Below are 16,344 nucleotides of genomic sequence, written 5' to 3'. Positions count from 1 at the left end.
CTGCTCATATTTACCTGTTTGTCAGGGAATGGATTGCATTTCTTTCAAACTCTTTGCTACTTCCAAAATGTCCACATAGGACAGCATTAAATGTATATATCGGTTTTGGTGTGTGACTCTACACACAGATTCTCTTCATTCTGTATTCAGTGTAAAGTGAATAATTTCTTCCCACTCTGAATCAGCCTTTGTAACTGCCAGCCAAGTATTCTGCATTCATTACAGTAGGCTTAACCATCCAGCTCTGGGATGGCTCTACTCAGTACAGTTGCCACTAGCCATTTGTGGCTGTTAGGCACTGAAGATGTGGCCAGTCCAAGTTGAGGTATATTGTAACTATAAAATACAGACTGGAATTTTTTGAGACTTTAGTGTGAATAAAACAATGTAAAATATCTCAACATTTTTAGTCAATTACATGTTAAAATATTTTCAATATCTGGGTTGCAAAAATATATTATTTTAAAATAATATATTAATTATTACATAATTATTTTCACTAGTTTCATTTTACCTTTTTTAAATTTGGTTACTGGAAAATCTAAAGTTACTTATGGAGCACACAACATATTTCTAGTGAACAGCATTGCACTAGAAAAATGTGTCAGTCATTATTCAGGCAGCCAGATCACTCTCTTTGCTTAATAGGTCTATTTCAGACTTCTTTTCCATGGTTCCTTGGAAACTGCTTGTAGGTGCTAGCTTATCACGTGACATAGCAATGCATATATGTGACTTGGGAATAGTCTCTTCTGCCCATAAACACAAGACGGATCACACAGTGACATACTTACTACCACTCAGAAAAAAGGGACTTTCCTTTTTCCTAGATTGGGACTTCCCTGGTGGCACAGTGAATAAGAATCTGCCTGCCAAGGCAGGAAGCATGGATTCCATCCCTGATCTGGGAAGAATCCACATGCCATGGAACAACCGAGCCTGTGCTCTAAAGCTCTAGAGCTGCCTCTCCTGAAGCCTGTTTGCCTAGAGCCTGTGCTCCCCAATGTGAGAAGCCACCTCAGTGAGAAGCCCATGCACCACAATGAAGAGTTAACACCCACCCCCCGCCCTGTTTGCTGCAGCTAGAGAAAAGCCATGTCCAGTACAAAGACCCAACACAGCCAAAAATAAATACTGAAAAAAATTTAAAGAAAAGGTTTAGACTATCAGCATGTGTGAAGCTGTTGCCTTTGTTATAAAGTGGTGCATTCATCATTTTAAAAAATAATTTTTTACTGTTTTCAAATTTATATTACTTTATGGATCTTTAGCTATGAGCTTGGTAAATGAATGTTACATATGAAATAAATGTTAATGATGAAAGCTAAACTTTACTAGTTATGTAAATGTTATGATTGTACTGCTTTAACTGATAACACTGTATTCTATGAGTGAATATTAGAATAAGAAACATACTTTACTTATTATTACTGTTGGAAATACAGTTAACTCATTACAGTTATAACATGCTTACTTGTTTTATTACAAATTTTAAGATGTCTATAAAAGACAGCAAACTCCTACTTAAACTGAGAAATCTACAGAGGTTATGTTTTAATCTCATGTAATTTAACATTGGTGCTACATGTAGTATACTTTGAGATATTACTCAGTATTTTTAATGTATTTTTTAAAAGCTTTCTTGATTTGAACTTGAATAGTGAAAATTCTCAAAATTGCATATTTTAAATTTCAACTGATCAGCAATAAGATTGTAATTGCATCTGGTATAAACATGGTAGCTATGCAATAAAACATTTATTTGATCATTACAGAAATAGTCTCTTGTTAAACACCAATTTTGTCTTAATTTTTAGGAAACCAGAATTCGGGCAGTGGATAAGGATAAAACGAAAAGAATTCATAATTTCTCTGTCATCAACCCTGTTGCTGGACAGGCTGTAACTCATATATTTTCAGCTGACAATAGAGAAGATCTTCAGAAGTGGATGGAAGCCTTCTGGCAGCATTTCTTTGATCTTAGTAAGCTGACATTTGGATTCTCTAGTAGTATATTCTTGTAGCATGGAAGGATGTACATAGCAAACTAAATATTAAAATTACAAGTGTATAGTTTGTATTAAGAATTTGTATGCTCTTGAATAAAATGGTATTGTATCATCAATGCATTGATGATTTTTTCTGTCAATTTTTCCCCAGTGCATGACTGATAATACCTGTGAATTCCTAGTATCATTGCCTGTTACTTTTAAATCCTGGTCCCTAAAACAAGTAAACCACATTTTCTCAGAATATTAGGTTGAATGGCTTAAGGCAATCTCTCCGATCAAAAGGATAATAAGCTATATGAGTAAAAAAAAACTTCTCTAGGATAGTGATGATCATAAAATATTGAAATGTTCAGAAAGAGATTCATTTTTAGGTAGACTTCTGTTAACTCCTGATTCATTATATCATTTTGGACATCATCCAAAGAGATTTTTTTTTAAACAGCACATATAGTTTTTCAGTTTCAATAATACAGTTCAATGATGTGGATTATAAAAACAATGTGATAGTAACGTAACAGAGTTATAGTATGTAAAATATATGAGGTTCTAATATTCTCAATTTAAGGAAGAATTTTATCAACAAAAATATTGAAACTGTATGTTGAAAATGTAGACTATTGATAATGGCTATTTCTAAGCAAAGTAAGCCTACTGTTAGATTCAACCAGTATTTTATGTCTTTAGGATACTTTTCTATAGAATTGCAAAGTAAAACCATTTTTAAACAATAGGAACTTATTTCTGCAGCTCTTAGAGATAATCCTAGAGTTATTTTAGGATCTAGATCCTAATCCTAGACATTTTAGACCTCTCTAAAATAGTTAATATCTGCAGTCCTCAGATTGATTTTTATAAGCATACTCTGATCCATGGCTTGGCCAGTTATTACAGTGATGGTTGGGGAGGGGGCAGAAAAGGGAAATAAATTTATTGATTAGCTTCCAAATACCATATGGCTTCATTTATTTTTTATAATAACCCAGTGAAGTAGAAATTATTTCTCTCTGCTTTTAAGATGAGAAAATTAAAGCCTGAATAGGTTTCAGGTTTATTGCAGGGAACCAGAGGACTCCCTCCAGGGCTTTCTTGGATTCTTCAGAACTTGTTTTCCTTAAGTATTGTCTGTTGACCCTCAGTAGATGTTTAAATGGGTCTTCCCTGATGGCTCAGATGGTAAAGAATCTGCCTGCAATACAGGAAACCTGGGTTTGATCCCTAGGTTGGGAAAATTCCACTGGAGACGGGAATGGCAACTCCAACATTCTTGCCTGAAGAATTCCATAGACAGAGGGTGGTCTACAGTCCATGGGGTTGCAAAGAGTTGGACACGACTGAGCAACTAACACTAGTAGATGTTTAAATATTTGTTTCACGTTTACCTGCATGTACTGCATTTCTTTATTTTAAAATTTCAGCTGATCTTAGGTATGTAACTTAAAAGACAACAACTTCCTCTCATTTGCTGATTACAGCTAAAATTTTAACTGCTTTCCTAACTGCTTTTGATTTATAGAGTCTGTCTTATAGAAGACTGTGTTACTTTTAGAAATGACTCTGGCATTTTAAGGGCTTCCCCAGCGGCTCAGCATTAGAGAATCTGCCTTCAGTGCAGGTGCTGCAGGAGACACGGGTTTGATCCCTGGATTGGGACAATCCCCTGGAGGAGGACATGGCTACCCACTCCAGTATTCTTGTGGGCTACAGCCCATAGGGTCAGAAAGAGTCAGACATGACCAAAGCAACTTAGTATGCACACACACACACTGGCATTTTAAAATTTTTGTGTAGACAAAAACAAGAAAAGGGAGTGAAAATGTGAGAATAGTATAGTCTAGATATCAACTACTGTTAGATGATTTCATGTTTTCACTCCTCAAATTATGTAAAATAACATTATACTAAAAGAGGGAGTTGGTGGGGTAAGAATCTCATGACATTTGAGGAGAAATGAATTGGGAGATTGGTATCGACACTGTTGATACTACATATAAAACAGATAACTAATGAGAACCTATTGTATAGCACAAGGAATTCTACTCAGTTGCTCCTAGGAAGTTGTTCCTTCCTAAATGGGAAGGAAATAAAAAAAGAGGGAATATGTGTATACGTAGAGCTGATTCACTTTGCTGTACAGTAGAAACCAACACAACATTGTAAAGCAAATATACTCCAATAAAAATTAAAGAATCTCATGACATTTTTGTACTGTCAAAGTAATTAAGTGATGACGACTAGGTTCTCAGGTCTGGCTACTTCTTTAGTATTTAATGCTTTGGATATAAAATCTGCCAGTCTAATTTTTTAAGTATAAATAGTATTACATTTGCTGTTTAGAATTCATTGTGTAAGATACGAAGATCAGAAGCAAAAAATGGAAGTGCATGTATTATCCCAAAGAATGACTTGCGCTTAGAATTTTTACTCTCCTAGTAATAAGTGTAGCCTCTTGTAATCTTCAGTGAAATGTGATGTATGCAACAAAATAGAAGGTAGATATCTAGGGTAGAATAAAGTAAGAGTAATTTAGAACATATTTCAATTACTTGACTTAGCTTGAGAGTGGAAAACCATGAGGGTGAGAAAACTGGAAATCATGAGAAAACACTGACGGAGCTTGGTGTGTTTAACCTGTGGAAGGACAGCTTGAGGAGTGGAGGCTGGGAGGCAGGGGGAGTTAATAGCTAATTTTTAATATCTGAGTGCTAACATGTAAAAGACGAATGACACCTGTTTTAGGTGATCAAATAGGTTACTGCTTGAAATAGTGAAAGATTTTTTTCAAATATTTAATAAAATATATATTAAGTTAAATAAGCAGCTTAACATAATAGATTATTTTGAATGGGAGCATTGTAATAGTATATGTGGTGGAAACATCTTCAATATACAGATTTTATGTGAGCAAAATGTACCCATTAAATATCTCATACTGGGCCTTTATTGTTAGCATATTCAGAATTACTGCATAAACCTATACTTGCTAATTTATTTACTGGTAAAGTGTTTAATTGTAATGTCTTGATCAGTGAACATGCCACATTTATATCTCTGACTTGTGTAACACATGGGATAATGTGGCTTTATATCACAGTTTTCAATATAGTTAGTATTCTGCTATCAGTTTAACAATGAAAAGCTTTCAACTATCAATATTGAAACAATGCTGTACTATGTTATTAGTCTAAGATTTGACAGAGAATTGTTTGCTGGTTTAAAGTGTTTCATTACTTTTCCATTAGATAAGGCAATTTTTTTCCTGCCCCCAAAAAGAAAAGGCTGGCGCTTCTATATTTATCTAAAAAAGGAAGTAGAAAGGAGGAATAAATTATCAAATCTCAGATCCTACTAGATTTAAATTCTACAGAGCAACCTTTGAAGGTTTAAACTCAAGATTTTATTCCCTTTATATATTGCTATATGAGATATTTTGAAATTTTTTTACCATATTCTATACTTAGCATTGTAACAAAACGTACTGAAAGGGTTTTTTTTTTTAATATTTCTTAACTGTTTAAAGTGATGGATTTAAAGTGTATATATATATATATTAACCATATTAACATGACATAAATTAGACATAAAATAATAAAAATAAATACTTTGAGTAAACATGAAGTATCTTTAATTTTTAAGCCATGGGGAAATAAGTTAGATATTGAATGTAGAGGTTGAGAATATAATAAAAAGAAATACATATCATAAATCAGTATAAAAAGGCACGTGTATATTACATTTACTTTTCTGCTAATGTAAGTTAGCATGTAAGAATGGTAAACCTCAGCATACAAGTCCACAATAAAGATAGAAATGCTAAATATTTTTTTATATCCGCTCAGGAGAAATAAATCTGAGAATTTAATTTTGAGATGAAAAGAGTAAAACATAATTACAAGAAAAATTAATATGGTCCACACTTTTCAATTTTAATAATTAAAACAACTTATTCAAGAGTATTTTTATTATTGAGTATTATTTTGAATGCCTAATGTCTTTATTTAAAGTGTCCTTCCTAAAATAAATTCAGTTCAGTTCAGTCGTGTCCGACTCTGCGACCCCATGGACTGCAGCACGCCAGGCTTCCCTGTCCATCACCAACTCCCGGAGCCTACTCAAACTCAAGTCCATCACATCCAGTTAGAATTTTGAGTGATCTGTCTTTATAGTAACAGGTTTTTATGTACCCGAAATAAAATGAAAATACAGCATTTTTCTAGTTTTCCTGATTTTTAGGAGGGCATGATTATCATCTTAAAAGAATTTTTTGTAAGCAATTCTTATTTCTTAATTAAAATTTTCAAAATTAAAATCATTTTCTGAGAAATACTACTTATATTTTTTTCTACTTCCTTCCAGGTAACTATATTTCAGTTAATCTTTACTTTTTAACTGTTTTGAATGTTTTTATATAATATTTAAAATAAGAGAACTTACACAAACTTTCACCATAAACATTTTAGTTATTGACCGTTTAGAGAAGTAATATAGTATTTAGTAGCCTACAGAGCTTAGCTTAATATCTGTTCATAGAGATTTATATTTAAAATAGAGTACATTTGTGCCTAGACTTAGAAATAATGGGTAGTGCTAGGTTTTTATAGCTTCTTTAAGATAATACTTCATGAATTCCCTTATTTTTTCAAAGCAAAAAACGTGTTGATAATCTTAAAAATTAAATATATATTTCACATTTGTTTTAAACTAGCCTACCTTTTTCTTCCTTAGGCCAATGGAAGCATTGTTGTGAAGAACTTATGAAAATTGAGATTATGTCACCACGGAAACCACCTTTGTTCTTGACAAAAGAGGCAACCTCAGTCTACCATGATATGAGTAAGTGGGGTTTGTCTTTTCTAAGCTTCAGGGTAACAAAAACGACATTGTCCTTATACAAGCAGCTTATTCTATTGACATTAAAATGCTAAAATTTTCAAGCCACAGTCAAAAATGAATGAAAAAAGACTATGATTATAGACTAAGAAACTCATGTTTAAAAGATGAATTAATACAAAATTAATGAATACACAGTTTTCATAGTTTGAATGCTTAAGATCAAACAAAAATGTTAAGACTTCAAAATGAATAAGGGTACACTGAAAATAAATATTAGCTGAGTAGCTGATGAAAATTGTGAAGATATAAACCTTGACGTTTTAAAATGTAATTATGTTCAGTAATTTTTTCCATATTTTATTAAATTTGTTTTAAAGTAGTGTTGATAAATGAATATTAATCAATGGAAGCTTTCCTCTCAGGCAAAAAAATTGGTTAAGTTTAATACTTTGGAAAATTTTAGATTTCTAGACTCATAAATATTCCATTTTCCCCACACTTTGAAGTATATTTATTTATCTTTGTGTGATTGCCTCAGTGAGCAGTGTTGTGAACAAGCACAAATCAATGCTAAATTTTAGTGTATTTTACCACCAACGTTCCTGCACTTACATATATTCTTTAAATGTTGGATTTAAAATGAAACATTTGAGCTTACACATTTGAAAATATCATGTAATTGACATAAATGTCTCCCATTTTTCCCAAGGAAAATCACCAAAGTGGTATTAAGGATTCACTCTGTTTCCATGGGGGTTTTGTTTCGGATTTTTTCCCTGTTACAAAGACTTTACTGGTCTACAGGAAAGAATACTAATCCAGTTACATTTTCCCAGTTTATGTATCAGGGGTTTATAAAAGGGAATCCACTCTTACCTATAAGTCAGAATAGATTTTAAACCCCACGAAAGTTATTTAATAAATAATCTGCAGAATTCAAAAAAATTCTGATGAAGCTCTACTCCTTTGAAAACTGGATTTTCCACGTATATTTAGGAATATACTTATGCATGTGTATGTATGTGTGTGTGTGCATATGTGCAGTACATGATCTTCTTATATTTTGGTTCCATTAGCATGGTTATTTTTACAAGTTAACATATTAAAAAAAAACACACTCATTTTGGTCTGGTTTGGATAACTATTATATAGATAACATAATGTAGTAACTTACTTGGGTAAAGGGTGTACTGCTTCAGAATTTGTTCCATGTATTTTTTCTTATAATTATTACAGGCATTGATTCACCTATGAAACTTGAAAGTTTAACTGGTATAATACAAAAAAAAATTGGCCAGCATGAAGAAGCCTCACCTCCTTCTTGGGCCACACTCTTTGATGGTAATCACCAAGTTGTCATCAAGAAAAAGGTATTATCTCCTGCAAGCAAGCAGTTATATGAAGAGAAAGGGAAAAAGAGACGAGCTCCCCTTCCTCCTTCTGATAAAGCTCCATTCAACTTAAAAACACAGAGCAACAAAAATCAATTGGTTCAGGGCAACTGGGAAAAAACAAGTGTATCTCAGACCTTGCCTTTGGATACCAAACTGTCAACCCCAATGCATCACTTACAGAAACCAGTGGCTGCTCCTCGAAAACTTCTTCCTGCCAGGAAAAGTAGTTTAACTGGTGGCGAACACACAGACACTAAAACCAGTATTGAAGCCAAGCCAGTACCAGCTCCGAGGCAGAAATCTATCAAAGACATTTTGGACCCTAGATCATGGTGGCGGACACAAGTATAGAAAACCCTTAATGTATAAAACATTTAAAAAACCTATAACTGTGAAGCTTAATTCAGAAGCCCTGTAGATATAGTAATATGTAATTATGTAGTAAATATGATAGTGATTTATATCAATAATTAGTAGGTATAAAATATTTTATAATGAAGAAATGGATTTCTCTTTTGTGATTTTCGGAATTGAAGTTATTTCTCTAGCAGAGCATAAAAGGCAGTTTCTAGACAATATCTCAATTGTTGGAAGGGTTAATTTATTCCTAAATTAGTACTAGGCGGTGAATAAGCACTAGGCAGAAGAAAGCATTAACATTTCTTTGGGGAGAGATTGTCTAGTAATTTAAAATGTGTTAAATAAGAGCCATATTCTCATTGTGAGAATTTTAATACTAATGGAATGTTTCAAAAGTTTTATTCAAACCACAAATTATAGAATCCACCCAAGAAGATTTCTTCTTAGCATTCTGGAATTCGCATCTAATAGTCCACTGGCTCTCATCTATTGTTTTATTCACTAGTTAACTTTCAAATTCCTGGGATAAATTTTGGAATATTAAAATCTTCGTCTTTAAAGGGAACATGTAATGTGTTATTCAAAGTTGTTTCCTTGATGATCCCTGAAATCCTGTTGACATTACCTTTCATATGTAAAGCAAAATATTTTTAAGTTTAGGTAACAGGTAGATGAAATGTTCTTCACTTTCACTTTTCTATGCATGGTATTAATTTCCATTGTGACATTGGCATTTGGAGAAATGGGTAGCTGTTAACACCTTAAAATTCATTTAATACTTATTTAAAAAGCAGATGATCTATTAAAAATATCAGAAAATTTGGCCATGATAATTTCAGAATTAATCCTTCTAAAAATATTATTTAGATTTCCTTTTTGTAGTAGGGGTTCGTGTCTGCTATTGATATTTGCTATTAAAGTCATATTGTTAGAATAATGACATTGGAATCATTTCCATAGGAGGTAATTTCCATAGCAACTAATCATAGTGACACAAACAGAATTATGAAATCAAGTGAGGAATAAATAGCAAAAGAATGAATACCTTAAAGGAACAAAAAAAAAAACCCTTTTTCTTAATAATTATGCTTCTTATAAATAAGAGCTGGACAGTTTTAAAAATCAGAATTTCCAAATAAAACAGTTTCCATAAGCTATCAGCAGCAGCACTAAAAATCTCAAATATCATTGTAAGAAATGAAAATATAAGAATTAAATTACTGCCCTGTATATAATCTCTAGAGATTTTTTAAAGCTCATAAGAACTCTATTTGAATCAGAATTACATTATTACAAAGTAAAATGAATACTTCACAAAAAATAACATTAATTTAAATGGATCCTTTCATTATTTTTAGATAGCGGAGTCTTTTTTCATTTATGTAGAATAATGTAACTGCCAGGTTACTTTTGTGTTTGCCCAGGACTCCTAGTAAGAATTAGGACTCAAGGGAGTAATGATACAAAAGGTCTCTTGTGACTGGAGACACCAGGACAGACATAGCATTTGATGAGAAGGAAATCCTACATGCTTGCCTGATAAAATTTAGAGACAATGAAAACCTAAAAAGGTAGGATTAATTTGTTTTTTCTAACTAGAAGGCTCTCATAAATCTCAGCTGTGATTGCCAATTCAGTAAATGACATATTAAAAATGTGAAGGATATTATTGTTTGAATTTTATTTTTAAACCTCACTGCTGTTTTTGGCAGCATTTATGACTCTTGTTGCCACTAAATTACTGAGCTAGAAGATGTGCAGGAAAAATTGTTTCTGAAACTGACATCTACACATTTTTTTTTTTTTTTAGTTAAAGCCTTCCTTAGAATAAAACAGTGTTAAAACTTCCAAATTATATTCTTGTTGTTTCTGCTTATGCATGTTATTATCAAGAAGGATTCAAATGGTCCAGGAACCAGAATTTGTTCTTAGAGAAATTACCTGACATTGTGCCCTCAGTGGGCACTTTGAAATAAGGCTGAAACCTTTCTTCCTACAACCATTTAGATGAAGCTTGACCAAGGGCCATCTCCCCCCAAAATTATTCAGACTGTTTCTGGGGTCCTATCTTGCTGTATATTATAAAGCCTTTAAAATCAGGCTGAAGTCTTCAGCTGTACTTCTGAGCTGCTACTCACTAAGTGTTAGTTCTTCCCACTCTCCATTCCCAGCAAAAGGTATAATACCAAGTTAGGGCTCCTTTCCTCCCTCTCTTCCTCCCTCCTTTTTTTTCTTCCACAGTTAATATCTAAAAATACCAAGTTAAGCACTTTTTCAAAGAGTTTGTCAAAAGAACTATTTGTTTTCTCATTTTCCTAAGCCGGAAGTTTATGACAGAGAAAAATACGCCACATAATAAAAGACATTTCAGCTTTTTTATGAGCTGACTTTTCACATTCCTTGTTTGTCCTTTTAATTTTCCTCTTGATATATGAAGACTGTAAGCTTGAAACAAAGAGTTAGCTGTCAGATTTTAATAATGTTATAATTGGAGAGTCATAAATAGAATAGGTATTTTATGATATTATAATGCAGATGATCTGATAATATCTTTAAAAATTACATTTACATTTCAAGCCCTGAGATATAAATTACTTAAAACAGCATTACAGTAGTATTTTAATTGCTACAAAGTAGTGAGCTTTTTATTAAAAATCTTGCAAGGACAAAGAAGGCATTTTGTTAATATAAATGCATACCTCCTAAGGTAAACAGTCTTTCAAAATATCAGGCATGCCAACTCTTGATTAGTTTTGTTAAATCCTAACTGTCTGCCATGCCCCCTGACTTCTTTTAAATGGACATGCATGTTTGTGGGAAACTAAATCCATTTATTATAAATGCCTTATCTTACCCTTTAGGTCCTACTAAATATATTTTACCTGGTACTGTTTATTAAAATGGAAGCTGCCTTGATTTAGAGACAATTCATGGAAGGTAGGTTAAGCAGTCAAATATTTCTTTAGGCTTATGTTCAGTACCTCAGCCACCTACTGAGAAGTTAATTAATTCAGTCCAACATGAAATTATAGGGCAGATCGGTGCAATTTATGGTAAATGCCATTTGAATGCAGTCGCCTGTGTTACCCTGAACAAGGAACAACCGTACTAAATAGAGATAAAATGCTTGCACCATGAACGAGAGAAGTGGTTTGGCAGGAAAAATATCTGTCCCTATGGTTAGAATTTGTCAAAACTCACTGTCTTTTTAAAGAGTGAATCATCACACAGTATTTAAACTTTGGTGACCTTTTATATTCTCATAGTTCTCTTCAGTGTTCTATTAGTCTTAAACTTATAATGTAAGTAGAGTTGACTTTTTGCATTTACATTTCAAAGACACTCTTTTTAAATGCTTATACATTTATGTGTAACTGCATTGTTGCTAGTAACAGTTATAATGAAAATGGTCTGTTCTGTATCATGCTTATTCTTGGTTAATACTAGGAATGTGTTACCTTTGAATTTTTAAAGACAAAATTTCATTTGAAAATATTGTAGAATGTTATTTTCTGTGGCATGTTTGTATAATTGGCATTGTTTATAATTTTTACCTTTTTAATGTGGGTCAGGATTCTGGATTAAAAAGTATTATGTTATGCATATATATATACTTAACTATTAGAAATGGATAAACCAAGGTCATGTGATTAAAACTTCTTTATTTTTTTTATTTTTATTTTTTTTAACTTCTTTACTTTAAAAGAGTGATTCATGAAAACATTTTCTAGATTTTTTCCTTTAGGTATGTCCTGTAGGCTAAACTGATAGAAGTAAACAGTGTTGTGAAATCAGGGTAAACAGAGAAAAGACATACCCAGAAGCTGGTGCTCAGAAATGTACTCAAATGAACAAAGTACCTTAATGTTCAAATAACATAACTTTAACTATTAAAGAAATATTAACCAACATTTTTATTTATCTCAAGATAGGAAAAATACCAATCTTGGTGTGTTTGATAGGCAAAATCATCTCATATCTTGCTAAAGTTGTGTTTTAAATGGCAGCAATTTGCTTTGAGAGATGTGGTAATCTCTTAATGTTAACTACTAAAGGAGAGAAATATTGAAAAGATATAGATACATAATTATGCTTTGTCATAAACGTGTTTCAAGATAGCCAAATAGATAATTTTGTTGAAAATGGATACTTTCCTGAGTGTTGTATCAGGATATAATTTTATTTTTGTTTACTCAAAAGAAAACAAAATTTGGTTTTGTGAATGGATGTATTTTTGTTGAATTTAGCCAGTTTAGAAACATGTTTTCAGCTTAATTAGTTGGGGTGATTTTAATTTTACAGGGGAGAAAAAGTATTAAGTTATCCATCTATTAATCTTAAGTATTAAAGCATGTATTTTATATTTATTACATGTATAAATAGAAATATGTATATCTACACACACACACACGTATGTATCTGCACTCTGTCAAGTCTTCACTCCAGATATTCCCTGTTCTTTTACAACGTGCTGCCGTGCTAGCAGAGTGCGAGTCCAAGCCTTTCCCACGGCCTACAGGAAGCAGCGTGGCCCAGCTCCAGCTGCCCCTAGGTGCTCTCCTCTTGTGGTCCTTGGCTTTTGGACATTGCCTCAGCAATCTGTGCTGTTCTCTCTTTACCTGGAATATCTTTCCTCTCCTCTTCTTCACGCATTCTCCTCTCAACCCACAGTCAGCAGATTTTATTCACTTTTCAAAGTAGTAGCACCACTAAATTCACAATGACTTTGTGCCCTCCTCAGGCTCTCCCTCTAGTGGATTTACACTCCTTCCTTTATGTATACCTCCATTTATAGCCTAAGTCCTTGTTTGTATTTTTGTGTTCTCCTACATATTAATGTTATGTGCTTCTTCTGCACAACAAATTATCATCAACTTAAAATCCTTTTCATTATCTAGCGTTTCTTTTTCTCTTTTTATATTTTAAATTACGAAAGTATGGTAATACTTTTATAGGAGACTTAGAAAATACAGAACAGAGTTACATGTAGTTCCACTATATCTTATAATTATTTTTTTAAGTAGATAAATTAAAGTTTTAGTTGGCATTTCAATATCAAATCCTTAAAAATAAATAGAATGAATATACAGAAAAGTAGGATATAGTAGACCTGAAAAATCATCATGAACCAATTCAACATTGTTAAGCTTTATATAACTTTCACACAATAGTAGGATACAAATTCTATTCAAATTCCAATAGACTATCAACTAGGAGACATTGGAATGTATCGCTGGACTTAAGGTGCAAAACTTTCACGGTCTACAGGTATTGAAATCATACAGAGTGTGTTCTCTTAACACTGTGGAATTATGTTTAGAAATCAATATCAAAGATATTTGAAAATAAGCCACATATTTTCAAGTTCTGTGTGACATTTACCAAGAGAGATCTTTGACTTAGCCATTGAAAGCCTCAATAAAGTTAGAAGACTAGAAAAACAGAGGGTGATTGCAGAGAAGAAAGTGTTTACATAAGAAATTAATATAAAAATGAGAAATTAATATCAAAGATACTTTAAAAACCCCAGGTATTTAGAAATTAAGTGTCCACTTTTAAATGATGGGTGTATCTAAGAAACTGTAGATACACCCTTAGAAAATATTTCAGTTGGAGTTTCAAGATCAAATTCTCAAAAATAAATAGAGTGAATATACAGGAAAGTAGATGGATGTAGTAGACCTGAAAATCAGAAAATATTTGTAACAATAAAAATAAAAAGAATTTATCAGAATTTATTGCATGCAGCTGAAGCTGCTCAATGCAGTTAAATATAGTGTAGAATCTTGCATAAGGTATGAAAACAAATAATGGATACTAACTAGCATAAAATTTTGTGAAATTTGAACAAAATCTGTAGTTTAGTTAATAATACTATATCACATGTTAATTTCCTGTTTGTTTGGTTTTTTTTTTACAACATAGCATTTCTTTATATTCTCAGACTTTGATTAGATGTTTCCAGCCTCATTCAAATTTTTTAAAAAATCACTAAGGTAGTAAACTTTCTAGTCTTTTAGCAGTAATAACAGATGCAAAACACAAGGAACTATATCAAAATTTTGAGTAAATAAAATTTGAAATCTGGCATTCTATTCATACTAAGTACAACAAGTGGAATCAATATGTCATAATTTTTTTTAGCCAGGCAAAAATTCACAAGTTTTCTAAAATATATATATTATATATACCATTTATATATATGTATGTGTGCAAACAGAGAAGGCAATAGCACCCCACTCCAGTACTCTTGCCTGGAGAATTCCATGGATGGAGGAGCCTGGTGGGCTGCAGACCATGGGGTCGCTAAGAGTTGGAAAGGACTGAGCGACTTCACTTTCACTTTTCACTTTCATGCATTGGAGAAGAAAATGGCAACCCACTCCAGTGTTCTTGCCTGGAGAATCCCAGGGACGGCGGAGCCTGGTGGGCTGCCGTCTATGCGGTCGCACAGAGTCGGACACGACTGAAGCGACTTAACAGCAGCAGCAGCATGTGTGCAAAAGCTTTTCTACTATGCTTGATACAGGTTTGAGAACAACAGCAAAAAAAAGAGAGAAATTGGAAAACATAAACTAAATGAAATGGTAAAACAATATGAAATAGAAAAAGTAAAGCAGACTAGATAAAAGTAAAAAACCATCATATAGTCCAGTTGTTTTTAAACATGGATGCTCATAAGAAACACATCTAGAGCTTTGGAGAATAAAAACAATACTTGGGCATTTATATTTTTCAAAAAATTCCAAAATAATTCTGATATGAATCTGGATTTTAAAGAATGATTACAGTTTTTTCCTACTAAATTGTACTTTTAGTGATATAGAATTCTGTTATTTTCTGTTGACTGTCAATACAAAGTTATTAAGTGAGTAATATTTACATAATCACAATAGTGAAAGATGTTTATCAGTTTTTACAGTCAATAGCTAGGCAAAAATAAGAGATAATTACAATTGCAAGCCATAATGGAAACATGATTAACTTAATATTAAATAATTACATACAATTTAGGTGATTAGGTAGAGTGAGGTGGTAAATGGGAGTGCATGCACACATGCATGTTTTCATCTGCCCGGCCAGTCTGTATGTTCTGCTTGGTGCATTTAATCCATTTATACTTAAGGTAATTGTTGATGTGTATGATTCTCTTGTTTTCTTCATTGTTTTGGTTTATTCTGTGTGGGTCTTTTCCTTGTTCTGTGTTTCCTGCCTGGAGAAGTTCCTTTAGCGTTTGTTGAAAAGCTGGTTTGGTGGTGCTGAATTCTCTTAACTTTTGCTTGTCTGGAAGGCTTTTAATTTGTCCATCAAATCTGAACAAGAGTCTTGCTGGGTAAAGTATTCGTGGCTGTAGGTTCTTCGCTTTCTTCACTTTAAATATATCATAATTCACCTTTCTTTAAATTAGAAATCTGTATGGGTTTCAATGGGTTCTCTGCTTAGGATACCACAAAATCCATATCAAGGTGTCAGCCAGGCTGGACTCTAATCTAGATGCTCTGGGGAAAATCTGCTTCCAGTCTTTTTCAGGTTGTCAGCAGAATTCACTTCCTCATGCTTTTTGATCAGCCAGGGGTCACTCTCCAGTCCTTATATGTGGACCCTCAGTCTTCAAAGCCAGCAATAGCTTATTAAACCTGACACACCCAAATTCTCCTTCAGGAGGATTTGAATCTCTCCTGTCCAATCAGCTAGAGAAAGCTGCTTTTTAAGGGCTCATGTAGTTAGATATAGCACATCAGGATAAT

At 32.8% G+C, this 16,344-nt stretch overlaps 1 protein-coding gene across 2 annotated transcripts in view; it reads left to right on the top strand.

Annotated features, from left to right (window-relative positions):
* Nucleotides 1-12,272, top strand: part of RTKN2 (rhotekin 2) — a 102,058-nt gene extending 89,786 nt beyond the window's left edge. For both annotated transcript variants that reach the window (XM_061161609.1, XM_061161610.1), the window contains 3 exons: nt 1,818-1,983; nt 6,735-6,842; nt 8,079-12,272. In XM_061161609.1, coding sequence (XP_061017592.1) covers nt 1,818-1,983; nt 6,735-6,842; nt 8,079-8,587 — 783 coding nt within the window. In that variant the 3' untranslated portion in view covers nt 8,588-12,272. The remainder of the gene's footprint in view (nt 1-1,817; nt 1,984-6,734; nt 6,843-8,078) is intronic.
* The last annotated feature ends 4,072 nt before the right edge of the window (nt 12,273-16,344 follow it).

Source organism: Dama dama, chromosome 15 (assembly GCF_033118175.1).
Source record: "Dama dama isolate Ldn47 chromosome 15, ASM3311817v1, whole genome shotgun sequence".
Taxonomy (NCBI): Eukaryota; Metazoa; Chordata; class Mammalia; order Artiodactyla; family Cervidae; genus Dama; species Dama dama.
Note: the sequence above shows the minus strand (reverse complement) of the source record. Positions and strands in the feature narration are given on the sequence as shown.